Source organism: Chrysemys picta, chromosome 1 (assembly GCF_011386835.1).
Source record: "Chrysemys picta bellii isolate R12L10 chromosome 1, ASM1138683v2, whole genome shotgun sequence".
Classification (NCBI taxonomy): domain Eukaryota; kingdom Metazoa; phylum Chordata; order Testudines; family Emydidae; genus Chrysemys; species Chrysemys picta.
The window spans coordinates 168,378,114-168,405,031 of NC_088791.1; the positions used below are offsets into that span (position 1 = coordinate 168,378,114).

The window sequence follows — 26,918 nt, forward strand, 5'->3', positions numbered from 1 at the left end:
TTACTCTTTCGGTATGGAGACTTTACAAATAAATCCACAAATCCATTACTGTGTGAGTTAAAATTAATGGAAAAATTTAAGAAATTGAGCACAGTGTCAGACCTTTGACTCCAGTGGTCAGAACAAAATAATGCAGACTAGCTTTCCAAAAAATCACTGAACCATTATGCAGTGCCTACATTTGAAAATTTTGTTTTAGGATTAATGGTAATTTTTTGCTGTTATTTCCCACAGCTGAAAGTTTTTGTTTCAGAGGCTGTTGAATAATCATCTTCAAAAAATTCCACAATTAGTTCACAATGGCTGCCATCTCCCACTGCACTCTATGAGAGCCAAACTCTCCTCTCCTCCCCCCATCTCCCCCCACTGGGCCAGGAGCAGAGCCGAGGCTGGGAGTGGGGGCCAGGAGCAGTGATGTGGCCGGGGTCTGAAGCCAGGCTGGAGCGAAGCTGGGGCTGGGTGGTGCTCCCTCCCCGCCCCCTCGTAGGGGCTGGCTGGGGCCCCCACCACTGTCCTCCAGATGTTCCTCTGTGCCCACCTTGGGGGGCACACCCCACAGTTTGGGAACCACTGCTCTAGGCAGTGCTGTAATACAAGTGATACATGAATAATAATGCCACCACCTCTGACTCAGAAAAGTTTACCATCTTTTTCTCCCTACATGTCCCAACTGCTGCTGTTCATTGGGTGTACGTGAAAAAGGAATCTTTGGCTGATGTTAGTAATTAAACACCGGAGCAGCTTCCATCTTAGACCTTCCCCTTCCCTCCTACCTCTGCTACACTCTAAATAGAGGCGGCTCTGACCCTTGTTTTAAAAAATAATCCATTCCCACTACCATGAGCTGCTTTGTTATTGCATGGCTGCATTGCAGAGCCAAGTTAGAGACCAGGTATGCACCAGGAAATTGAACCTCCAGCAGCCTAAATAGGACAGTGAAATAATGGGAGTTCCAAGCTGAAGAAAACCCCACAACTACATTATTAGGACGATCCGAAGATTCCCCTCACATGGCAGGGAGTGACATCAGCCACTGAAACACGCTGAGAAAGAGCAGGCACTGGTAAAGTAGATAGTTAACCTTAAAATAGGGATTTTCAGGTAATTTTATAAACACATTAACATGTAACACAAACACGTACATTTTCAAAAGGACCACATTCAATTAATTTGTGCGTATATATGCACATAGCCCTTCCTATTTGAGTGCAATAGCTGCTTGTTACTAAGGTTGCCCAAAATTTCCTATTATAAGACCCTGTTCTCTATTACTTATCAAACCTCAGCCAAACATTTGGGCTGAAATTTTCCATGTGGGTGTCTGCCTCAGGCGGAATTGTTTTGAATAATTTCAACCAAAACAGTTCAGGTGTTTCCAAGATGAAGGATGGAAAACAATTCTGGAGATCGCTTCTCTGAAATGCTCTAGAGACTCCATGCTTTGGCGCAGGGATTTGAAATTCAGCAGGGAGTGGTCTTTGTGTCCGGGATGTGTCTTTTGCCATCCCCATGAAAAATCCACCTAAATTTGGCCACCTTAGAAGCCTCTGAAAAACTGTACTTTGTACATGCTCAGTAGAAACTTCTTGGACTTCAGCAGCTAAAATCTCCTAAGATTCCATCTTCATAGAGCACACTCCCTCCCCTCACAGCTCCTAGTGTGACCTGGCTACACATGCATCATCCCCATAGAGCAACAGAGCAAGCTTCAGCCCGAGTCTAAAGGGGCAAAGGCAGACTCCCCCTGTAATTGCTGCTCTGTGATAGAGCCTGGCACCAAAACTGAGAGCAAGGAGACTTTCTCCTGTGCTTTCAGTGGTTCCCCACCTCCAGGCAGTGGGAAGGAAGAAGCAGTGTGATTCAAATGCAGAGGGGACAAGAGGTGGGCCTGGGAATTGAGAAGAGGGGGGAAGAAAAACTGACTGGGAGTTTAATTTGTGGGGGTGGAAGGGCAGAGACTGGCACTGGCTGGGCACAGATTGAGGCACAGGCACAAGGGGACAAGTTAAGGTTGCACAAGAATCTCAATTCTGGCATTTCCTTTTGAGTGCTTAACTTTGCAACCTTAAGTGTTCTTATAACAGTTGTTTGTGCGTAATATATGTTTAGAGTGCAACACCACTACAGCTGGCGGTGGATTTAGAATTCTGTATATCCACTTCTTGGGTACACATATTACTGGATGAATGCAGACACCCAGCCGTATTAAACTGCCTACATAATCAACCCCCAGCCTGCTGTTCCTCTGTGAAGTCAGTGGAACACAAGCTAAGACTGCAAGTAAACATCACATTCATTCCATTGCCCTCAGTCACTCAGCCAAGGAAAACAACGCTTACAGGAGACACTGATCATGACGCCAAGGAAGAGCACAAAAGACGACTATGATGATTGTTGCATTTTAAGAGCTCTTGGAAATTTTCCCCAAAACAAACAGCACGTACCACACGTTCCTGATATTTATAGTCAGTCTCATCACTGCACTTTACCCCGAGGGATGAGAAATACAAAGGAGCAGCTTTTCCTAAGATTGCTGCTCATGCTGCCTGGGATTCTTGAGAGAATGTGAAGGAAGCGTCTAGTTACCAATAGCCTGACGAGCATGGATAAATATTAGGGCATGCTTTTCCTGTTGAAGGAACAGCACTCTTCTAGCCTCTTGCTCATTCTCAGAACACTCTAGGGAACATGCTCCTTGATGGTACTGCTTCACACGTAACTGAGTGAACTGGCATTGCCTTACGCCATAGCTGATGGATTATGTTCACTCAACACCAGCCTCTCAGGCCTTCAGCAATTATGTGACGGGGATCTGATGCAATCCAGTGTAAAGCCTCCTCTTTCAATACTATTTGACAGATGATACAATAGTTGTAAGGACTGACTTGAGCAATTCCTCTTCTGATCATAAAAACTGATCACTGCAAGTGGATCCATAAAGCAGTGAACTTACTCAGCAAAATCTGCACCATGACAAGACAGCATGAGTTCTGCTAGGCCAAACCAGCTCAGGAAGTATGATTCTAATGCTGCCTCTCCATAATACAAGCAGAAAACGCATTGTAAAGTAACTTTTGATTACCAAAACTGAATCCCACTGTAAATCAGTAAAGACTCACCTACTGTATGGGAGAGACATGTCCTCTGCTCAAAGCCATTTCAGCTTAACCTTTAGAACATGAACCAGGTGGAGAAAATCTGAAAGCTGGTCATTTTACAGGGTCACCAGTGAATCAAGTAGGAAGTGCTACTCCAGGGTTCAGCAGGTTTTCCAGCAGCTATGAAACGTGGTATATTAGGTTTATGTGTTGCTTTGGAATATGGGCAGGGGATGAGACACCCCTTACTGCTAGAAATCCTTCCCACATCTGATTCCTCACCCAGACCATTGACTCAGAGGCCAGCAGTGGAGAAACAGGTTAGGTGGGAGCAGCGATCCCCCAGTGGGAAAAGGCACCAGCAGGGGGAAGGTGTAGGAAACAGTGTTGAGGTGGAAGTTGATCTCTGGGGAAAGGCTGAAAGGGGTAGATGAAAAGCATGAGGATATTTTTATAAAGGGATGGTTTGCAGCTAAGAAAAAGGGGGGAGGGATAGCTCAGTGGTTTGAGCATTGGCCTGTTAAACCCAGGGTTGTGAGTTCAATCCTTGAGGGGACCATTTAGGGATCTGGGACAAAAAATTGTCAGTGATGGTACTTGGTCCTGCTGTGAAGACAGGGGACTGGAATTGATGACCTTTCAAGGTCCCTTCCAGTTCTATGAGATAGGTATATTTCCATATAATAATAATAAAATAATAAAGTTTGGGTGCCTGGTGGAGGCAGCATAGGAGAGAAAAACTAAACTCATCCTTGATGTGCTTAATAGTCTCTGGGTTAAGAAATGTGCAATAACCTCTCCAGTTGGTTAAAATGTTAAACTGTATAAAATGCAACACTGAATATGTACTTGTCATTTATCTTCCACCTAAAGTCCCCAGCTGGTAAGTAGTAAGTAAGTAATTAAAAATGATTCTGTTAAAAGCAGCCTACTTGCTATGTTTTTATGCAACAATTAACTAATGATTTGCTTTCCGAGACCTTTATTACTCCTACATGAATACTGGCTTAGATTTAAATTACAGTGTTGCACTTCTATGGTATCATTCATCAGAAGATTTCATAGCACCTTACAAACAAACAAACTTCACAAAAGCCCTGCAAGGGAGGCAGGTAAAGTATTATCCCCATATTACTGATGGGGAAACTGAGGCACAAAGGCTAGGGTATTGTCAATGGTCACACAGCAAGTTCAGTAGCTGAACAAGGAACAGAACCCAAGAGCCCCAAACTACAAAGCCTTTGCTCTAGCCAACAGATAGCACCACTTCTCTGAAACACACATATTTTAGGTCACCGTTAGCATTTATCCAAACTGTCCAAGGACACCACGCTATGAAAATGGTAAAGAATAATTACTTGTTTTGGTAGGTGCTGATGGTCACATGAGTAGAATACAATCCCCCCGGAGGAGTGTCAGCTTGGTGGATAGTTCCTCTTGGAAAGTATAACAAATCTCCTGGCTAAAAGAAAATAGAAGGAAAACACAATTAAGTATTTGAGTCTCTTGGTAACTACCTTTCTGCAATGTTAGCAAAATAAAGAAATTACTCCTTAGATAGCAATGCTGACAGTTGAATATAAAATCATGCAATACAATAGACCCTCCTTTACATGCCACATAGCTGAGCTATGAAAGGGGACCTCTTAAGGCTGGAGAGCCTGACAGCTGAACTAAATTCTTCCTTATTATTTGTGAAGTCAAAAGCAAATTAAAATTTACTAATATGCTCATTAAACTAGGTACACACAAAATGAAGAAGTGACTGAGACTGGCCCATTGACAAAGTGAGCCAGTGGAAGAGCGACAAACAAGTGAAATGCTACCTGGATCCAACCTACCACCCTTGAAAAGGGGGGAAAAAAAACCTAGAGTTGCCTAGGAAAGCTAATAAAACCCATCTATGCTAGGTACTAATGTATTTTTAAATACAGTTTAAGCAGTTCTAGTAACAGGTCTTAAACAAAATGACCACCTGTCCTTCCTCCCCCTGCCCCACCCCCCATCCTCCTGTCTTAATCCTTGTGAGAAAGGGCTCTTTAAAAAAAGTGATGCAATTTAGCAGAATGGAGATAACAGAAAATAAAGATGAGGGAGCAGAGAACAGACAGACAAAGGACCACCACCATGAAGAAAAAATTTGCACCACTAAAAAACTCATCACAGAAAAACATTTCAGGCCCAGCACAGCTCTGCAAGAACATGCCACTACCAAACCACACCCTTCAGTTCCCAAGATCAAATGTTACATAAGCACTGCCAAGAATTTGGTTAACTTTAAAATCAATTTCAGGAATAATTAGATATGTGACTGCTACTGCAAATAAAGCTAAGTTTACAGCTTCTCCCATTAAATTCTGAATACCTGGACAACGTGTTCCAAGAGAGAGTCATAAAATAACTATAGTAAAACACAAAATAAATTTTAATCTTAAATTTCATTTAATTGCCAGGTTCAAACCACTCTTTAGGCAGATTAGTGGGCTTTAAGATTTTAAGTGAATACTATTCAAATGGATTCTTCAAGTAGGTGAATTAAAGGTCTCCTCCAATTACAGAATTTCACAGGATTTAGCAAGATCACTTATGTTTGTCCATTTATAAAGAGGTGTGGTTTGTCATAGGTAAACCACATGTGATCCACTTACCTTTTAACAAGCTTCCCTCTGCCGTTAATAAATTGTCTTGATTATCTATCACAACTAGAGAGGATCGACTTGTGGAGTTATCAAAGGACAGGTACCTGTTCCGTCATTGACGTTCTTCAAGATGTGTTGCTCCTGTCTATTCCACAGTAGGTGTGCATGCTCGCCACATGCACCAGTGCTGGAAGTTTTTCCCTTAGCAGCATCCATAGTGGGGGAGCACCGCTGCGACCCCTGGAGTGGTGCCAACATATCGCGCTATAAAGGGGGCTGTGTGCTCCCCCTACCCTCAGTTCCTTCTTGCCAGATAACTCCGACAGAGGAGAAGGAGGGTGGGATGTGGAATAGACAGGAGCAACATCTCGAAGAACGCCAGTTACGGAACAGGTAACTGTCCTTTCTTCTTCGAGTGATTGCTCCTGTGTATTCCACAGTAGGTCACTCCAAGCTATACCTGACGGAGGTGGGTAGGAGTTCTAAATGATAAAGGTTAAGGGTTGGAGCACTGCCCTACCAAACCCAGCGTCATCCCTTGCTTGGGAGACGATCGCATAGTGCAATGAAAAAAAGTGTGGTCAGAGGACCATGTAGGAGCCCTGCATATGTCCTGAATGGGGACATGAGCCACATAGGCCGCAGACAAGGCCTGGGCTCTCGTTGAGTGCGCCTTAACAATAGGAGGCGGGGGAACCCCAGCCAGGTCATAACACGTGCATATGCACGAGGTGATCCAGTGGGAAATCCGGTGGCCCTCTCATGCACTCGGCCGTAGCAATGAAAAGCTGAGGAAATGCCCGAAATGGCCTTGTTCGATCCACGTAAAAGGCCAGAGCCCTACGCACATCTAGCATGTGTAGGCGTCGTTCCTCATTGGAGGAATGGGGCTTAGGACACAGGACTGGCAGGAAAATGTCCTGGTCCATATGAAACGCCGAGACCACCTTCGGTAGGAAGGCCGGGTGTGGGCGAAGCTGCACCTTCCCCTTATGGAAGACAGCATACGGGGGTTCCGAGGTGAGCGCCCTAAGCTCTGAAATGCTGCGGGCTGAGGTGATAGCCACCAAAAATGCCACTTTCTCAGATAAGTGGGACCAGGAACAAGTGGCCAAGGGCTCAAAGGGAGGTCCCATGAGGCGTGACAGTACCAGGTTCAGGTCCCAAGGGGAACCAGGGGTCTAGCATAAGGGAACGCTCTGTCCAAACCCTTTAAAAACCTGGAAGTCATGTGGTGGGAAAACACTGACTGTCCTGCCACCAGAAGGGTGGAAGGCCGAAATGGCCACCAGGTGCACCCTGATCAAGGAGGGGACTAGCCCTTGGGTCCTAAGGGACAGGAGGTAGTCCAGGACCAGCTGGAGCAGAGCGGACGTGGTGGAGGAGCCTCTCTCCCTCGCCCAGGAGGAGAACCGATACCACTTGGCCAGGTAGGTCCTCCGTGTGGACGACTTCCTGCTTTCAAGCAGGACATGTCCAACAGGCTCGGTACACCTCCCCTCCTCCGCATCTAGCCACGGAGCAGCCACGCCGTGAGGTGGAGCGGGCCCAGGTTGGGATGGAGGAGACGACCTCCCTCCTGGGAGAGGAGGTCCGGGTGGAGCGGCAGCCTGTGAGGGGGGGCCGCCAAGAGTTGCAGTAGGATCCCGTACCAATGTTGACGGGCCCAATCCAGAGCTATCAGGATAATTCTCGCCCCGTCTGACTTCACCTTTTGTAGGACCCTGCCTATGAGGGGGGGGAAGGGCAGGAAGGCGTACATCAGGGGCCCTGACCAATCAAGCAGGAATGCGTCCGTCATGGCCCCATCGCCTTCTATCACTCTGGAGCAGAACCTGGGACACAGGCGGTTCTGAGCGATGGCAAATAGGTCCACCTGGGGAGTGCCCCACTGAAGGAAAATCCATTCTGCCACCTCCCTGTGCAGGGACCACTCGTATTGTTGTGAGAACACCCTGCTCAGGCGATCTGCGAGCGTGTTGCTCTCGCCGGGTAGGTGGAACGCTCGGAGGAGGATGTTGTGGGCTATACAGAACTCCCACAGGAGTTGGGCTTCCTGGAATAAGGCCCTGGAGCGCATGCCCCCTTGCCTGTTGATGTAATACACTGCAGTGGTGTTGTCTGTGAGGACTCTGACCACCTTCCCTTGTAAGTGCTGGCGAAAGGCCAGGCACGCGGCCCTGAGTTCCCTGACATTTATATGGAGGGTCAGTTCCTCGGGTGACCACATACCCTGGGTCCTGATGTCCCCCATGTGGGCTCCCCAGCCCAGGTCCGAGGCATCCGACACTAGATCTAGTGAGGGAGAGGGGTCTCCGAAGGGGATTCCCCAGAGCATGTTGCTCTGGAGGGACCACTATTGGAGGTCCGCAACCACCGTGGGCAGCACCGTAACAACCTTGTCCAGGCCATCCCTGGTCTGGGAGTAGCGGGAGGCCAGCCAGAGTTGAAGGGACAGGTAGGAGTCTGAGGTGCTGTCTCCGTAATGCCTCCGGTACCCAAGACTACGACGCCTCGGTGCCTGGGATTCCCGTGACGAGCCCCAGGCGTAGCACCTTCCACGGCGGGTGCCGGAGGAGGAACAGCAGTGCCGACGACGACGAGACTTGTCCCTGCGGTCAAGGCTCAAAGAGGAGCGGTGCTGTCTCTTAGCCGAGGTGGAAAGCTTGCTCGCAGACAATCCTGCTTGCGGCGTGGAGGCGCGCTGGGGTCCGCGGCTCAGCCCTTCAACTCGGGACGGTATGTCGACCTCAGAGATGTCTGGAGAGGGTCGATGGGCACTGAGCGAAGGCTTCCCACAGGATCGGGGGCCCAACTGAAGCGGCGCTTCCGGTACCGGAAGCATCATGATGTCGCACGCGGCCTGAGCTGCCTCCGCGTCGAAGGCATTCTCACCTCTGGCAAGGCACGCGTGGATGGCACCAGACTACTCCGCTCCACCCGAGTCGGAGGTCTCGGTGCCGATGGGGATCGTGGGGTGCCCAACGCGGGTCTAGCCTCACCCCGATTTTTCTCCCGGCGCCACTGAGTCTTCCCTTGCTTCTTAGAAGGGGAGTGGTGCCGGCTCATCAACGGGGCGTCGCTGCGCACCGACGAGGCGGGTACCGGGCGCGGAATCAGGACGGCGCACCTGGGGCGCTTCGCTGCGTGCCGAGGATGAGGTGCCCGGCGCGGGGTCGGCTCGACGTGACCAGTGCCGGGGTCAACGCCGACTCCATTAGGAGAGCTCGGAGTCGGATCTCACGCTCCCTCTTCATTTGGGGCTTGAAGGAGCGGCAAATTTTACACTTCTCACTAATGTGAGCCTCGCCCAGACAGCGAAGACACTGAGTGTGTGGATCGCTTCTGGGCGTAGGATTGCGACAAGAGTCGCACGACTTGAAGCGATCCACACGGGGCCACGGGGCATGCCCCGAGCCCAGCACCAACAGAGAAAGAGTTCAACAAGTGAGAGAAGCTGGATACCACTAAGGCTAGAATTGCTGCAGCAAAGCTGGAGCACAAGTTCCGACTACCTTCACTGGTGGCGAGAAGGAACTGAGGATGGGGGGAGCACGCAGCCCCCTTTAGAGCGCAATATGTCGGCGCCAATCCAGGGATTGCAGCAGTGCTCCCCCACTACGGATGCTAAGGGAAAAACTTCCGGCACCGGTGCACGTGGCAAGCACGCACACCTACTGTGGAATACACAGAAGCAATCACTTGAAGAAGAACTTACGTTCCAGCTCACCTAGAGAAGAACACCTCCTACAAGGAGTGCATCTAAGGCCTGAGCTACAATAGTGGGGGGGGTTCGAACTAAGATACGCAACTTCAGCTACGCTATTCATGTAGCTGAAGTATCTTAGTTCGACTTACCTAACCATCCTCATGGCGGCAAGTCGACTGCCGCGGCTCCCCGTCGACTCCGCTTACTCCTCCTGCCGAGGTGGAGTACGAGTGTCGATTAGTGGATCGATTTATCGCGTCCAGATGAGACGCAATAAATCAATCACCGATACATTGAACACTACCTGCCAATCCAACAGGTAGTATAGACATACCCTAACTCTCCGGCAGGGGTTAGCCCCGTTAGCAGCTCCCCGCAGGAGAGTTACACCAGAAGAGATTGTAATTGAATGCTAACATTGGTTTATTACTTCTTTACAGAATGATTCATTATTAATAACTTTGAACTATCTTGCTTTTCTAAATCCTGGGTTTCTTGAGGCATGGTAAGAAACCTTATGTGACAAATTGCGGGGGTCATATCCATGACCTTACATTACGAGGAACAATTGCTAAACATTTGTCCTACCTGATCTACCTTTCTCTAGACTATCATTTTGATGATTAGGGAATAAAGTTACTAGGTGCTCAACAATACAAAAAGGGGGAACAGATCTGCTGGGTAGAAAGAAGTCAGTTTACAGAGTCACTCGTCAGAGCTGACCTACACTTTAAGGGCCAAATTCTGCTTGCCTTATTCACTTGATAGACCCACTGACTTCAACAGACTACTCATTGAGTAAGGCAAAGCAGGATTTCAGCCCAAGTCTTTAAGGGAAAACTGGTTCATACATAAGTGCATTATCAACATTAAGTTGCTATAAATTAAGGACTGCGAAATAATTAGGACCACCATGGGTTCTCAACGTAAGGGGTCACAACCCTCAGGGGGGTTGCAAACACATGCCAAAGGGTTATGGCCACAGCTGCCTTTCCCTTCTTGCTAAAGGGAGGCGGGATCCCAACTAGATAGCTGGGGAAGGGCTCCCCAGTATGAAAAGGTGGATAATTTAACTGAATTAGCTACTGGTTAACTCCCATGGAGCTGAGCTCTGTGTTGGATACAGGTAGCAAACCAAGCCTTACAGTTCCCTGATGAAGACAACCAAGTTCCACAGATACAGGCTGCAACTGAAAATTTAAACAAACTGGCACCAAAATGTCACCAGATATCCACTATTGTTTCTGGAAACAATGACTAGGGACTCTGGCATGGTGTAACTTCTCACTGGTCTCCACAATGCACAGTCTGTAAAGGACAGGTAGGAATGCAAAGGAAGAATTTTGTTTAGTAAGGGTTTTAATCTTTAGGCCAGAATGACAGAGGTCTGTGTATGCTTGTTAGAGACATTTCACAAAGCAACAGAAACTCGACAACAGACCATCCAGAAAGAAAAAGAACATAGGAAATGAAAGGCACCAAACATCCAACTAGGACCCTGGGTATGCAAATATGGAGTGTTGTTTAATGCATTCATAGGACCAAATACTGATTCTCCAATTTGCCTATAGGATACCTGACTGCCTTATACGCCAGACAGTTTCCAGTGCTCTGAATGTCATTTTTATAAACACATTCAGGGCATTCTTCTTAAACAATGTATCAAAAAATAAAGTTATGACACTATATATTTCACAGCTAAAGCCAAGAAAGCCATGTGCAGCAAATACCAGTACCTTTAATATGAATTCATGTATTGGATTCCCAATCCGATCCTCTGATTCAACGTTATACTCTCGAGCTAAATGCACAGTAGGTTTGTAGAGACGCCAGTGTTTCTCTCCTTCCAGTTGAAGAATAAACACCTGCAAAGGGCCACAAAACAATATGTATCAAAAAGCCATTCTGCGCCTCAAACCTCCAGCTGCTCAAGTTTTGAACTCTGAAAATACCCAGTGGACCAAGTGAGAGAGAGAGGTAGCAAAGACAAAAAAAAGCCAAAGTGATGGCCTTACTGGTGACACCCAGAGCTTTATAAAGTTCAAAAATTGTTCTCTGCCAGTCACATAAGAACACAGAGCGTGTGAAATACCTAGTCGCGTAACAGTTCCAAATGGGACACTGAATTCTATCAGAAGGCTTTGCAGACAGCTGACAGGTACATTCTGCACATGCTAGGTAGCTGAAGAGTATGTTTGTGTGTAGCTAAAATTCCTTTAACAAACAAAACTGCTAGATGCATTTATCTGAAGTGAAATTAAAAATAAAATAAAAACAACCTCTAATTCATGATGAGACATTTATGTCTTTTATTTGTAATATTTCTAAAACCAACTAGGAAATATTTGCTTTATTTTTAAAACATGGACAGCAAAAAGAAGAGAGAGTTGGGCAGCATAAGTTCCCAACTTCAGGTTTTGATATTTTAATAAGTTTTATAAAATGTAATAAATGTTTTTGTTATTTTTAAAAGTACAATAAAGACACGTCGAGATTTAAGTCTTCCCTGGCAGCATTTACAAACTAGTCATTGTAGTGCTGTGCTACTAAACAAGTACCAGAGTGTGACCAGTCTATTTCTATTGTACAAGCTGAAGAAATTGCAAAGAAAAGAAGATTTCCAAGTTTTTACAGTTTTAATAATTGGAGGGGTCTGACCCCAAGAAGTGCTAGGCACCTACAACTCCCCCTGAAGTCAGCAGGCTCTCTCAGGATCAGGCCCTTGATGTGTTATTGGTAACAAAGGTAGGTTTGGAAGTTTTTAATTGATTTTTTTGACCTGACATTGTCACTTTTTAAAACCACCACCATCACTGCTACACTGAAAGATAAAGGCTGCTGGGAAGCTTGTCAGCATCAACTGAAAATCTCACACAACAGTTCTGGAAAGCACATTTAACAGGATATTACCATCAAATTACTCAATACTTTTCTTTAAAATGAAAAAATCCTTGTAGGTTACTTTGATCAAATCTATACCTAGACAGGGCATAAACCTGTCTCTATTACATAAATCCATTTAATGACTTTCATAAAGTGAACATACTTGAAAAAGCTGCTTGTAACTTTACAGATTGCAAGCTTGTTCTCTCACCTCAACATCATCGTAGTGGGGAGGCAGACCCTGGGACCCTGGAGGAGTAATGTAAACATTGGAGCCAACCAAAGAGCCAAAGTAGCATTCCAGCTTCTCCTGGATCCTCCACAACTCATCCTTTAAAGAAAGCAAGTGAAATTATCACAAATAAGTATCAGAGGGGTAGCTGTGTTAGTCTGAATCTGTAAAAAGCAACAGAGGGTCCTGTGGCACCTTTGAGACTAACAGAAGTACTGGGAGCATAAGCTTTCGTGGGTAAGAACCTCACTTCTTCAGATGCAAGACTTGTGAGGTTCTTACCCACGAAAGCTTATGCTCCCAGTACTTCTGTTAGTCTCAAAGGTGCCACAGGACCCTCTGTTGCTTAACACAAATAAATGTCACTGCTAAAAGCAAATGTGGCGTTCGTTTTTTTAAATTAATGTTTGATGTATTGCTCTAACTATGGTATCAGTTCTCACAGATTTCAGACACAGAGGAACTTAAACTGTAAAGGCAGTTTGCCAAACACCACAAGTTTGGGGTCCTACTAGAGAGGGATGCCAGTTGCCTCACTAGAACATGTCCATGCTGAATGCTGTGGGGAACAGCAGAAAAAAAATCAGCTGTGAAGGTAACTAGCAAGCCAGCTGCCAATCTGGAGGGGATATGCTGCCCTGACTGCTATGGAGAATAGGTAGAAGGTGTAGAAATAATAAAAAAGGGAAGGTAGAGGTACCTTCCCTTCTCTATTATTTCTACAGAGAGTCTAAAAACAAATAGGGTTAAGGGGAGGGGAAAAGAAGCCAGAGTCAATCTGTGAATAATATCTTAATGAAATCAATATACATAGTGTCTCTATTATACAGCGTAGGATCATACAGAGAGTGTAAAAGGTCCCAGCCCTGTTACTAAAGATACCAAATACAACACAACCAAATCGCATTTAGAAAACAACGTAAGTTCTTCCATTATTCACTCTGTTCTAATGACACTAGGCTAGAATCTCTGACCATTGTTCCCCCCCACCCCTTCCCAATCTACTCCCACCTTTCCTAGCATCAACATTTGGATATTTAGTGTATGCCCCCAAATATAATTTAAAGATATTTGGGGTTAGAACTTCTAGTGTCTATTCTTCAGTGTTATGGAATTACCCTCTTATTTAGGCCCCAAAAATGTATTTTAGCTTTTAAATCAGACTTGCAGAGACACATGTTGGAAGATACTTTTAAATATGTCCGAAATGAAAAAGAACTGCCTTACTCTGTGAAATATGTTGAATACTAATTATTATACTACCACTGCCAAAGCCTGTTGGTTTACAGTTAAAGATTCTTTCATGTCAAACCATTGTGTGTGCGCAACACACACACGCATACTTTCCTCCAAATCCTTTATAAACAAGCAAAGACTCAAGCCAGCCTTATCTCCCTAACCACATACAGATACACACGCTTATCCAGTTAACCTAAATATAACCCACACTAGGAGAATGTGGGTCCTTGTGGCTAGTTCATAGGACAGGTTTGAGTCTTTTACAATTTCCAGCTAGAGCCCATCAAATTTTTCTTCATTTTGATTGTTCAACCACAAAAAATAATGTTTTGTGAAAGTTTTCACACAATAAATTAATCCCATTTTTCAATCAGTTTTAGAGCAAGTCAAGATGTTTCAAAATAGCAACAAAAATATTTTTCATTAAAAAAAAAAAAAAAAAAAAAAAAAAAAAAAAAAACACATTTCCCTCCCAAAACCAGCTCTTTTTGCAGTTAGGGGATTTTTAACCCATGATTACAGTCAATAGGACGTGGGCCCTTAAGTGCCTTAAGTGTTTGTGAAAATTTTAACCCCAAGCATTTTAGTTCAACTAATAAAATCTCATGCTTTTAGCACTGATGGTCTAAAGTTTCAAACCCTAATGATAGCGCCTCACCAGGGTTAGTTACGCTACACTATACCTCCACCAAAACACCCCTTCTGTTTGGGGGGAAAAGAGACATACAATGCACACATGAAATTTCTCTAACTCATATCGTAAAGCCAAATCTTAATGCCAACCACACAACATACCAATAAACAATCCAAACATGGAATGTCTCAACATTGCTGAGTTTAGTTATTGTTTGGCATTACAGTTATCCAAACTGTGCTTTTATTATTGCCTTATGTTCTCAAAGCAGGTTCCTCCTATGACTGCTCTAGTTCCTTTTAAACCCTTCTTATTAATTGCATGAATGAGTTCTAAAATACACTGCCGTCACCCACATCTGACAGACATGACATGCTTAAGGAATTACACTCATATCTGGGTCCAGAATCAATAAATAGCCTGAAACAGAAGATGCCTACCGGCTACCCTTATACAAGAAGGCAAAGGAGTGCTATCAATTTATGTGCATTCAACTAATTAGACTGCAGTATCCACTCCATCTTCAAATGCCAAATATGACACTGCACCCCAAGAATACAGTGAAATCAAAAATAGCCTAAACAAGATCTTACATTTGGGGCACAATTTTAACAGGTACACCTCCCAAGAGGCTAGTACAAAATTAAACTACATATTGACATAATTGTGCCTAATACCCATCCCAGAGTATTGACATTTCATCCCTTTGTAGATTGTATGTGGAACCATCCTCTCCTTCCCAGGTTACTGATTAAATCAGTGCACAATGAATGCTAAGAAGTAAGAAAAAGACAGAGGGCAGGTCTTCACTGGCGGGGAGGGGGGGAGTCGATTTAAGATAGGTCGAATTCAGCTACACTATTTGCGTAGCTGAATTCGACCTATCGGAGCCGACTTACCCCGCTGTGAGGATGGCGGCAAAATCGACCTCCGCGCTCCCCGTCGACGGCGCTTACTCCCACCTCCGCTGGTGGAGTAAGAGCGTCGATCCGGGGATCGATTGTCGCGTCCCGACGAGACGCGATAATTCGATCCCCGGGAGATCGATTTCTACCCGCCGATTCAGGCAGGTAGTGTAGACCTAGCCAGAGCAGAGTGAGCAGTTGCTAAAATGGACAGCATGCTACTAACTATGCTGTAATTCAATACTAGTGTGTTTTGTTTGTAAGAAGGTGGAGTGTTTTGGAAATATTTCACACCTTGCCTTGCCTCAAAAGAACCGGTATTAAAACCTGCACTTGCACACAGAAATTATAACAAGAAAGGGTGGGTGGTGACCTTTAAGAAGAAAATAAAGATGGGTAATAATTAAGTTTGTGTGTTTATCTTTCCCTAAATTATAATGATGGTAACAAAACAAGCTTTTAAGGAGGAGTTCTAATCTTCTTACACCCTGGATCAGCTTTTAGATGTGCCTCTTGCTACAGCATGGAAGGATGGTGCATAGAGCAAAGTATAAAACAGTGTTTTAATTCAGATAGTTCATTTATAAAGTAGTTGGTGTTCACAGCCTGCTGGCCAGCAGCTTAAACCAATTTCTCATTGATTTCATTAAGATACATTGTGATACACTGTGCATCCAGCCTGACTGAGGCAAATAAGACAGCAACTAGGTAATATGCAGCATTTATATTTTACAAAAACACATAAGCAGGACATGAGCCACAATCTATGGGCAACAGTAGATCTAACCTTAAATCTCTGAGGCTGGTGAAACTGTATCGTTGCTTTTTTCTGATCAAAGTCTCTCTTCAGCTGCATATAGTTCACTTTGCCATCTTTATTTAAAACCTTCTTTTTTCCATTCACACACCTGCAGATATTAACATCTCTTCCATAGTATAAACCCTGGCTGGACAGCTCCTTCAAATCCATTAACTGGAAGAGAGACTGGTAGTAAGCAGCCACTGAAGGGTCATCTCTCTGAATAAGCAGTGGCTTTTGTTCCCAGTACTCCTTGAAGAACGTCTCTTGTTCGATGGGAAAGATCAAACTTTCAAAGACACTGTCTGGGCTGTCATAGTTCATAGGTGAAGAAGGGCAAGATGCTTCCACCTTTGCTCGTTTACATGGTACATGTACTTTCCTTCCTTTTTCGGTTTGTTTCCCTCCTTTCTTGGACATGTTCCTGTTTAAGTTAATAAAGAAAGTAAGGCCACTAGAAACAATACAGTAAATCAGCTAAAGGGGTTACATGCCCAGATCAGCTCCTCTCGCTTTAATACATGAGAACCTGGGGCAGGGGAACTGCATGAAGAGCTCCTTTCAGATTCTCCCCCTCTCCTCCAAATCATTCCATAAGGACAAGGGAGAACATTCACATGCACCTCAGTTCCTCTCACAAACACTTAGCAATTCCGAGACCTCTGCAGGTAGCTGTTGCTCACTTAGGCCCCAATCCTGCAACTGGCTTCACATTTTTGGGGGAACTGGAAGATTGATTTATGATTGTTGGCTGTCTCAGGCTGGCAATAGTACTTCCTCATTTATTTCTGATTACTGCCTTAAATCTCACAGTTTTGCCCTTCCGAAGAATGGTCGCCACTTCTAATTTTTGTCAGCAGCACTGAAGTCACAGACTGACCTTGGCAAGATGGCCAACACCTCCCATGGCTTCCAGTGGGGGTGGGAGAAATTAAGCCAGCCTGACCTCAGAGGGCCAGAACATGGAGGTGCTGGAATGACACTGTAGGGGCAGTAGAGAAGATGAATGTGTTAGAAAACATGACAGGAAACTATGAAGAATCGGGGGTTCAGGAAAAGGCAGGGAAGATAAGGCACACGCTGAGAAGAGTGCAGTACAATGTGATGGATAGGGGACTGTCAAGGAAAAGGGAAGGAAATAAGAAGGAGGGATAGTTCAGTGGTTTGAGCATTGGCCTGCTAAACCCAGGGTTGAGAGCTCAATCCTTGAGGGGGCCACTTGGGGATCTGGGGCAAAAATCAGTACTTGGTCCTGCTAATGAAGGCAGGGGGCTGGACTCGATGACCTTTCAAGGTCCCTTCCAGTTCTAGGAGATGGGATACCTCCATTAATTATTATTATAATTATTATTATTTAAGGACAAGTGAGTGTAGGGAGTAGAAGACTGCGAGGGAACATGGAAGAAGATGTGAACAGGGTAACTGGCAGTCCTGTTTAGTCAGGATGGAGGATCGAACAGGAGCACCCCAGGAAATAGAGTGTAAGCAGAGTAGCAAACTGGAAGGCATTTGTGTTTAAGGTTGCACTTTGAACCTGAGATCATCACATAAGAATTTAGGATGAGCAGCTTCCCCCTAAAGGTAAAAAATTATGACTCAAAGGCAAGCAACGCGCGATTATATTTTTAAAATCTTATGATTTGTGAATACTAGGCATTGGCAATACTCAGTTTATAGGAAAGAGAAAAAAATTACATTAGAAAGAATCAAATCGGTGTCAGCCTTAACAAAGCATTAAATCTATCAAAACACTGAGGACCTTTCTGTTGCCCCTACAGAATTATACACTGTAACAGTATATATTGTAAGGCTGCACTTCGATCTTGTGCAAAACAGTCAAGCTTTGTGGTTTATACCAGGGTGGATTTGATTTAAATCACTAGTCAGGAAGACTCGATTTAATCACAGATTTCTACATAAAAGTGCATTCTTGTTGGTTGTTATAACCTTAATACATATTCTTCACAACTCAGAGATAGATGTAGGTTTCATTTTCAGAAGGTACACACTATATATTTTTAAACAGTGATTTATTTTGAAAACTTTTCAGATTCATTTTCTGATATAGCTGTAAAACTAATGATTGTTTGGGTATTTCATTTACCGAAGGTAATTGAAGCAGATATTTATGAAGTCATTGGGAGGTGAACTATCTCCAATTCAACAGGTTAATTCTTGCCATACTGTATTAGGAGAACACCACCAGACAGACATTTAAATTGTTTTATTTAACTAAAACAAGGTTAAGTATTCTGGATTTTTTTTCTTCAACAGCAAACATATAATATTTTAACAAAACAAGCACATGTCCCTTGCTTCTCACATTTATCTCCAAACTTCTTCTCCTTGTCCAGATCTATTCCGCCCCCAACAATCTTCTATTCATTGAACTTTTTGAAACTTTTCACTTCTAGAGAGAGGTAAGGGATTGACTCTGTGTACACAAATTTGCAAAGGGACAACAGAGTTAAGGTCTGTTATTTCTCACCTCTATATATTATTTATTTATTTAAAAACATTTTTGCTGTTAACAAGCATGTTACTTCTGGAGACACAAATTCACAGTTTGAGAACTGCAAAACTAAGCATCTCTGACGGTATCTTTTAGACTGAGCACTGAGTCCCATTGAGTAGATAAAAAGATTAACCTAAATAATCTATACAGAAGCCTATGAAACCCCATCAGATTGGGTCCCTAATCCATGAACTATTGAAACTCATTTACAAAACTTTTCTTAAACATTACATGAATATATTGGCTCATACTATAGAATTAGAATTTATAATCCCTATTCCATGAGGAGATATCTTTGAGCTACAATGTATCTTTTTGAGGACAAAACCTATCGAAAGCATTTTATCAAAAAATGCTGATTTAAATTAAAAAAATCCAATTTAAAAAAAATTAAATAAATCATTGATTTTTATCCACCCTGGTTTATACTGTCACTAGGAACCTTTCATTACAGACGAGTAACTGTACAGTTGAAACTCATTTATTTTGCTCTTCTAGGTAGACAAAAAGCTTGCGTGTCATTATGTAAAATGAAAGTCAATTCATCACATTGCTTCAACAGGTGGAAGTTTGCAGCAACACTTTAAAAAGGCTGAAAGGTAGCACATAGTGTACTGGGGAGAAGTAAAAATGCTGAAAATGTTAAAATCTACTACTGACTTTTTCTATACATCAATAACACAAATGTAAACAAGTTTAAGTATCTGTACTTTTAAGAGCTATACCAATCACACCAACCTCTTGGCACATTTACCTGTTTTTAAAGGGAAACTTTAAATGTAAACTAGGTCTGTCGATTAATAGCAGTTAACTCACGCGATTAACTTAAAAAAATTAACTGCGATTAAAAAAAGCAATTGATTAATCGCACTGTTAAACAACAGAATACCAACTAACATTTATTAAATATTTTTGGAGGTTTTTCTACATTTTCAAATATATCAATTTCAATTACAACACAGAATACAAAGTGTACAATGCTCACTTTGTATTATTTTTATTACAAATATATGCACTGTAAAAATGATAAACAAAAGAAATAGTATTTTTCAATTCACCCCATACAAGTACTGTAGTGCAATCTCTTTATTGTGAAAGTGTAACTTACAAATGTAGATTTTTTTGTTACATAACTGCACTCAAAAACAAAACAATGTAAAACTTTAGAGCCTACAAGTCTACTCTGGCCTACTTCTTCTTGGCCCAATTGCTAAGACAAACAAGTTTGTTTACATTTACAGGAGATACTGCTAACTGCTTCTTATTCACATCACCTGAAGGTGAAAACTGGTGTTCGCATGGCACTTTTGTAGCCGGCGTTGCAAGGTATTTACGTGCCAGATATGCTAAACACTCGTATGCCCCTTCATGCTTCAGCCACCATTCCAGAGGACATGCTTCCATGCTGATGATGCTCATTAAAAAAAATAATGCATTAATGAAATTAGTGACTGAACTCCTTGGGGGAGAACTGTAGGGCTTCTGTTCTGTTTTACCCACATTCTGCCATATATTTCATGTTATAGCAGTCTCGAATGATGACCAAGCACATGTTCATTTAAGAACACTTTCACAGCAGATTTGACAAAACGCAAAGAAGGTACCAATGTGAGATTTCTAAGGATAGATAAAGCACTCAACCTAAGGTTTAAGAATCTGAAGTGCCTTCCAAAATCTTAGAGGGATGAGGTGTGGTGCATGCTTTCAGATGTGTTAAAAAAGCAACACTCCGATGCAGAAATTACAGAACTTGAATCACCAAAAAAGAAAAATCAACCTTCTGCTGGTGGCATCTGACTCAGATAATAAAAATGAAAATGCGTCGGTCCGCTCTGCTTTGGATCGTCATCGAGCAGAACCTGTCATCAGCATGGACGCATATCTTCTGGAATGAAGCATGAAGGGACATATGAATCTTTAGCGCATCTGGCACGTACATACCTTTCAATGCCAGCTACAACAGTGCCATGTGAACGACTGTTCTCACTTTCAGGTGACATTGTAAACAAGACGTGGGCAGCATTATCTCCTGCAAATTGTAATCAAACTTGTTTTTCTGAGTGATTGGCTGAAGTAGGACTCAGTGGACTTGTAGGTTCTAAAGTTTTAGATGGTTTATTTTTGAATGCAGTTATTTTTTGTATATAATTCTACATTTGTAAGTTCAACTTTCATGATAGAGACTGCACTACAGTACTTGTATTAGGTAAATTGAAATATACTATTTCTTTTGTTTTTTAAAGTGCAAATATGTGTAATACAAAAATAAAGTGAGCACTGCACACTTTGTATTCTGTGTTGTAACTGAAATCAATATATTTGAAAATGTAGAAAACATCCAAAAATATTTAAATAAATGGTATTCTATTATTGTTTAATCGTGCAATTGATTTTCTTAAGGTAAGCACTAAGGTAAACAATTTGTAGACAGGGATTTCATTTAACTAGGGTTACCATATTTTAATTTAAAAAAAGGACACTCCACGGGGCCCTGGCTCTGCCCCAACTCCACCCCTTCCCTTTCCCCAAAGTCCATGCCCCAACTCTGTCCCCTCCCCTGAACGCTCCGCCCCACTTCTCCTCCCCCTCCCCTGCGAATCAAATGTTTGCGGGAAGCCTGAAACAGGGAGGCAGCAGGTAAGCTGGGGCGGGGCGCGGCCCAGTCCGGCCCCCCCGGCCGAGTGGCTCCCTCTGGCGGTCGGCCGGCCCAGGCCAAGAGGCTCTGGCCCCAGCGTCTCCCGCCCTGCTCAGCTCGGGCCCTGGGGCACTGGTCCCGCCAGCCCCCGGCCAAGCGGCTCCGGCCGCCCCCCACTGGCTCCCAGCTGCCCCCCCCCCCCCCCCCCCAGTCGAGCACCGCCGGCCCGTGGCCGAGCACCGCCGGCCCCAGTGGCTCCGGCCCGGACCCAAGCCCCACGACCCCTCCCTCCCTATTTACTTAGACATGTCCAGCTTTTTGGGATTTCCTCCCGGATGGGGATTTAGGCCCAAAAAGCTGGACATGTCCAGGAAAATCCGGACGTATGGTAACTCTAATTTAACAGAAGATTGGAGATCAACAGACTATATAATTTTATTGCTAAAATGAGCAAGAAACACAAATCCAAACAGTGATATTCAATTTTTTAAAGTGTTCCTGCTTAGAATTAAATCACTGAAGCCAAACAATGATCTAAGGCCAAAATTTTCAAACCAGAGTGCGGAAACTTAGGCTCATAAACAAACATTTGGGCAATTAAATAGAAGTGACCTGAATATTACTCCTGGTTGTATTCTGTGTCAAAAAATTAAAAATTCTGCACACAATATTTTAAAATTCTGCATATTTTATTTGTCAAAATAAACACTATATAATCATACCAGTTTCAATTATTTTGGTAATTTATTTCAAAATACCTGTCAGCAAGTATGTCTGTAACAATACAGACACACAAAAAATTCCCCCATGTGTAGAGAGTTAAAGAAACCCGTACAACAATCCAGTTCCTGTTTCTCACCTCTCCCCCACAGAGCCCAGCCAGTGGGCCAAACACTCACATCCCCTCCCCAGCCAGAGCCCAGCCATGAAGCCTTCCCCAGCTCAGACACTTTCACCCCCTCTACTCCAGAGGTCAGCTCAGAGCCCCTCCGGCCCAGAAACTCACAGTCCTTCCCACCAGAGCCCAGCCACAACTACCCCCAAGCCCAGACATTCACACCCCTCCCCGAACCAGAGCACAGCCATGGGACCCTACCTGGCCCAGACAGGTAACATCCCCTTCCCTCCCAGCCCAGACACTCACATCCCCTTTCCCCCCAGCCCCATCATTCCCTCCCAGAACCCAGCCACAGCCCTCTCTACCCCAGACTCACACCCCTAACCCCTTAAAGGCCAGCTGTCCAGGGACCTGTCCTCTTCATTATTTATCACTCCCCCAACTTTGTGTCATCTGCAAAGTTTATCAGTGATGATTTTATATTTTCTGCCAGGTCATTGATAAAAAAGTTAAACTGCATAGGACCAAGAACTAATACTTGCAGGAACCCGCTAGAAACACCTGCTCAGTGACTATTCCCCATTTACAACTGCATTTTAAGACCTACCAGTTAACCAGTTTTTAATCCATCTAATGTGTATCATTAATTTCATATTCTAGTTTTTTTAATCAAAATGTCAGGTGGAATCCACTCTCAGGATTTGGAACACCCTGGCCTCCTGAAGATACTGGATCAAATCCCAGCAAGGTCACCTCAGGCCTTCAGCTTTGCAAGGTAGATAAACAGCATTCCATGCACAAATGTGAATGTGGAGTTTCAGATGAAAGAACAGGAGTACTTGTGGCACCTTAGAGACTAACAAATTTATTAGAGCATAAGCTTTCGTGGACTACAGCCCACTTCTTCGGATGCATCCGAAGAAGTGGGCTGTAGTCCACAAAAGCTTATGCTCTTCCGAAGAAGTGGGCTGTAGTCCACGAAAGCTTATGCTCTAATAAATTTGTTAGTCTCTAAGGTGCCACAAGTACTCCTGTTCTTTTTGCGGATACAGACTAACACAGCTGCTACTTTGAAACCTTTCAGATGAAACTTAACCGATAGATGTTCTGAAACGTCCCCACACTGTTGTACTGTTAGGGTGACCAGATGTCCCGATTTTATAGGGACAGTCCCGATTTTTGGGTCTTTTTCTTATATAGGCTCCTATTGCCCACCCACCGTCCCGATTTTTCACATTTGCTGTCTGGTCACCCTATGTACTGTGTGCCAGTTAGCTACTGCCTTCTGCCACAGGGGGGCTTGCATTTTAATAGTACTGTATGTATGAAGCATATTAGTATTCCAGGACCTTTAAGGGATGAAAGTAGCTATCAACATAAGATATTATGCAGTCTACATATAGCTTGATTGTTTAACAGTGCATGAAGCCTCTATCCCACCCCAACCACTTTAATAGGGAGGATTCTTCATCCTTTACTCCCCTCTTCTCTATCTCCTGCACATTAAACTGAACATTTTAACAGTTACTGCCTAGGCTTGGAAAGATCAGATTTTTATCAGTAAAGGTAGCTAAAATCGATTTCCCTGCACACACACAAACCAGCAACAAATTTCCATCCATTACAGAAATTTACAGATGGGCGAATTTACAGAAAAATGCTGCTTGAAAACAGAGTTTAATTGAAGGATATTTACTTCATTTCCACACAGGAAGTTGACAATGTGCGTGTTAGCAATTATAAAGGTTTAACTTTTTGAATCCCAACATCTATCGCAGCAGTTCTCAAACTTTTGTATTGGTGACCCCTTTCACACAGCAAGCCTCTGAGTGCGGCCCCTCCCCCCCTTATAAATTAAAAACATTTTTTATATATTTAACAGCATTATAATTACTGGATGCAAAGCAGGGTTTGGAGTGGAGGCTGACAGCTAGTGACCCCCCCATGTAATAATCTCACGACCCCCCTGAGGGGTCCCAACCCCCAGTTTGAAACCCCTGGTCTATGATCATTAAACAATTACTGTCAGACCCCTCCCCCTAATTTCCAACAACTGTGAACATTTAACTTGATACAAAATGTTTTTAAAATGCTGAAGGCTCATCAATTTTCATAACTGTGAAACACTAAATCAGGGGAAAATGCTTTAAAACAAACATCGATATTATCCATCAACATTAACAGTAGAAACCGCATCCTGCCAAGCCCACTTGTGCCCCAGGCGCCCCCCACCCACCACACCAGCTGCAACAGGGCGGGGGGGGGAGGGAGGACACAAAGGAACAAGGGCTTTGACACCCCTTTGAACCCGAGCTGTCCCCGCCCAGACCCCCGCCCAGCGCGGCCTGCCAGGGAATGGGGGGCAGGGCCAGCAAGGGGGGGCAGAGGCACAAGCGCTTGCCCAAGGGCTGCAGCCTGGGCGGGTCTGCAGGAGCGCGGCGGGGGGCGCTACATCCCCCTGGAGCTGCGGGACGGGGGCGGCGCTGGGCGGGCAGCCAGAGCGAGAGGCCGAAGTTCCGGCCCGGGCCCCTCCGGCCTCCTTCCCCCGCCGGCGGCTGCAGCTCTTGCCCGGGCTGCTCGCCACGTGGCTGCCCGAGGCGGTGGAGCCGCCGGCGCACTTACCAGCCCGGCTGCAGGGGAGCGCTCCGGGGCGGGGGGACGGACCGTCACGAGGCGCGGAAAGGGCGGGCAGGAGGAGATTGATCCGTGCGGCTCTTCCTCCGCAGCTGTGCCTGGGCCGTCACGGGGGCCTCGGCTCCTCCTCCTCCCCTCCCGCTGCTGGGACTCGACTGAGCCGCAGCGAAGGGTCGGGGAAAAACTCAGGCAGGAGGCAGAGTTTTGCAGGTGGCCGCGGCAGCTGGGTTATTGTTCCAGCTCTCCCTGGCTTGATTTAAAATACACCCCCATGGCTTGCTAATCTCCCCTGGCAAAGGGGAGGACACGCAAGGAGGAGCCGTGCATTTTGTTTTACAAGCCCTCTCCTGGGTGTACGTGTGGAGGCTAGGAGGGTTGAGTCGAGATAAAAGTTTGGGCGGCCTGAATTTGCTGTCGAGCACATTGTGAGACCCACCTCTTCAAAAATCATGTCAGGTCCCCCATAATCACGCAGTTTTTAAAAACAGTAATTGTGATCTCTATTTGCCTCCTAGGCGTCGAGACGTTTTACAGTTCAGCTGATTAATCGTTTCTGCAGACATGAGGGCTATAAACTTCCACTCTTTTTTTTTTAACCTAAGATTGTCACATGATCACATCCTTCCCGGAACTGGAGTTTTGAGAAAAACACCACACATCACAAACATATTCTCAGTAAAATCAGGATCATTGACGACACAGCAGGTAGTAAAGCCAACAGTGAGTTACGCAAGTCAGTCCAAGGGTAATTGCAGTTGCAGGCTTAAGACCACAACCACTTGTGTGCTTAACTTCAATGCATGCAAGTATTACACTTTCTCTCCAATGGGACAACTCTTGAGCTTCAAGCAAAGCATGTGCATAAATATTTGCAGGATTGGGGCCAAAAACTTTACAGCACATCTTTATTTATTCTGTATATGTTATAGATAAACTATTCCAGCACTGTTTTAGAGTTTTTAAAACGTTTCAGAACCATGCTTTGTATCCCTCCTCCTGTTAAGACTTAGGCCCCAGGCTGAAAGCTGTTTTGTACAGACATGTACTCAAGTGCTTTGCTGAATATAGATGGATTTAAGCACAGCCTTAAACATAAGAATGTGCTTAAATACTTGCTGAATTGAGGCCTTAGTTACTATGAGTCCATTTGAACAAGGTGAGAGAGAGAGAGAGAAATAAACAAATTTCTGAATGTCTACAACTAAACAGAAAACAGTTTTTCTATATAGAATAATGTCAGGATTTTACAGACTAATTTCTCATGCTATTCCCTGGCTAGCAGGGAGTCTGGGTCGCACTGGAAAGGGGAGGAAATTTCCCATTCTGAATGTAACAAAACTCCCATTCCCGAGCCCTGCAGGTTCAGGAGATACCAGGCTGTAAAACCAAGGCATTCTAAAATGTATCCGATAGTTCTGCATTTTACCACCTGGATAGCAGCTCCACATATATTTACCCCATATAATACTAAGTGGAGGCGACATTCATAGGGCAAATACATTTTATCACCCATCTTTGACCACCCCATCCACTAAAGCCTTGCCTAGATTGATAAAAGAGTTAACATGATATCAAACAAGACCTAACCATGTTAGGTAATAAAATGACAATTACATCTTTGCCCCTGCTATAGACACAGGTTAACGCTTTTTTGCACATATTCACTGGTTGTAATCTAGCCTCATGGGAAAATAACACAATTTCAACCACGGTTTGTTTTCCCAATCTATGCAAGGCCTAATCCATCTCACTATGATTTATTCCAACCCCCGAGAAGATTCTTACAGCCACCATTTTAGACACAAAAATCTCAGTGAAATGGTTCCTCCTCCTTTGCCCAAACCAATCTGGAAACTACATTATAACAATTCACAATAGATAATAAACCACACTGGAACTAGTTGTTAATTGGTCTAATACATTAAACAAGATAGAAAACTCAATTTTGATTCATTTTGCAGGGTTTCCTGTACAGAATCAATATAAATTTTAAAATTTAGCCATCACTCTATATTTCCAAAACTGAGATTTGAACCATTCTAATAATAATCTACTGTCTTGGATAAACATTCAGAATCATTTTAAATATATTAATCGTCCTATAAATAATTATTTACATTTAGTAACATAGCTAGTAATATAGTTTTATTTACATTAA

At 44.1% G+C, this 26,918-nt stretch overlaps 1 protein-coding gene across 4 annotated transcripts in view; it reads right to left on the reverse strand.

The window, feature by feature from the left end:
• The window catches only part of RIOX2 (ribosomal oxygenase 2), a 31,759-nt gene extending 6,699 nt beyond the window's left edge, over window positions 1–25,060 (reverse strand). For 2 of the 4 annotated variants that reach the window (XM_065589404.1, XM_005283672.5), the window contains exons 1-5: window positions 24,749–25,017; window positions 16,127–16,562; window positions 12,541–12,660; window positions 11,183–11,311; window positions 4,457–4,560 (exon numbers count right to left, since the gene is read on the reverse strand). In XM_065589404.1, the coding sequence (XP_065445476.1) occupies window positions 4,457–4,560; window positions 11,183–11,311; window positions 12,541–12,660; window positions 16,127–16,558 (785 nt within the window). In that variant the 5' untranslated portion in view covers window positions 16,559–16,562; window positions 24,749–25,017. Of the gene's footprint in view, window positions 1–4,456; window positions 4,561–11,182; window positions 11,312–12,540; window positions 12,661–16,126; window positions 16,563–18,461; window positions 18,573–24,748 lie in introns of all 4 variants that reach the window. The other 2 variants (XM_065589396.1, XM_065589406.1) reach the window with 2 other exon arrangements.
• Window positions 25,061–26,918: the final 1,858 nt, after the last annotated feature.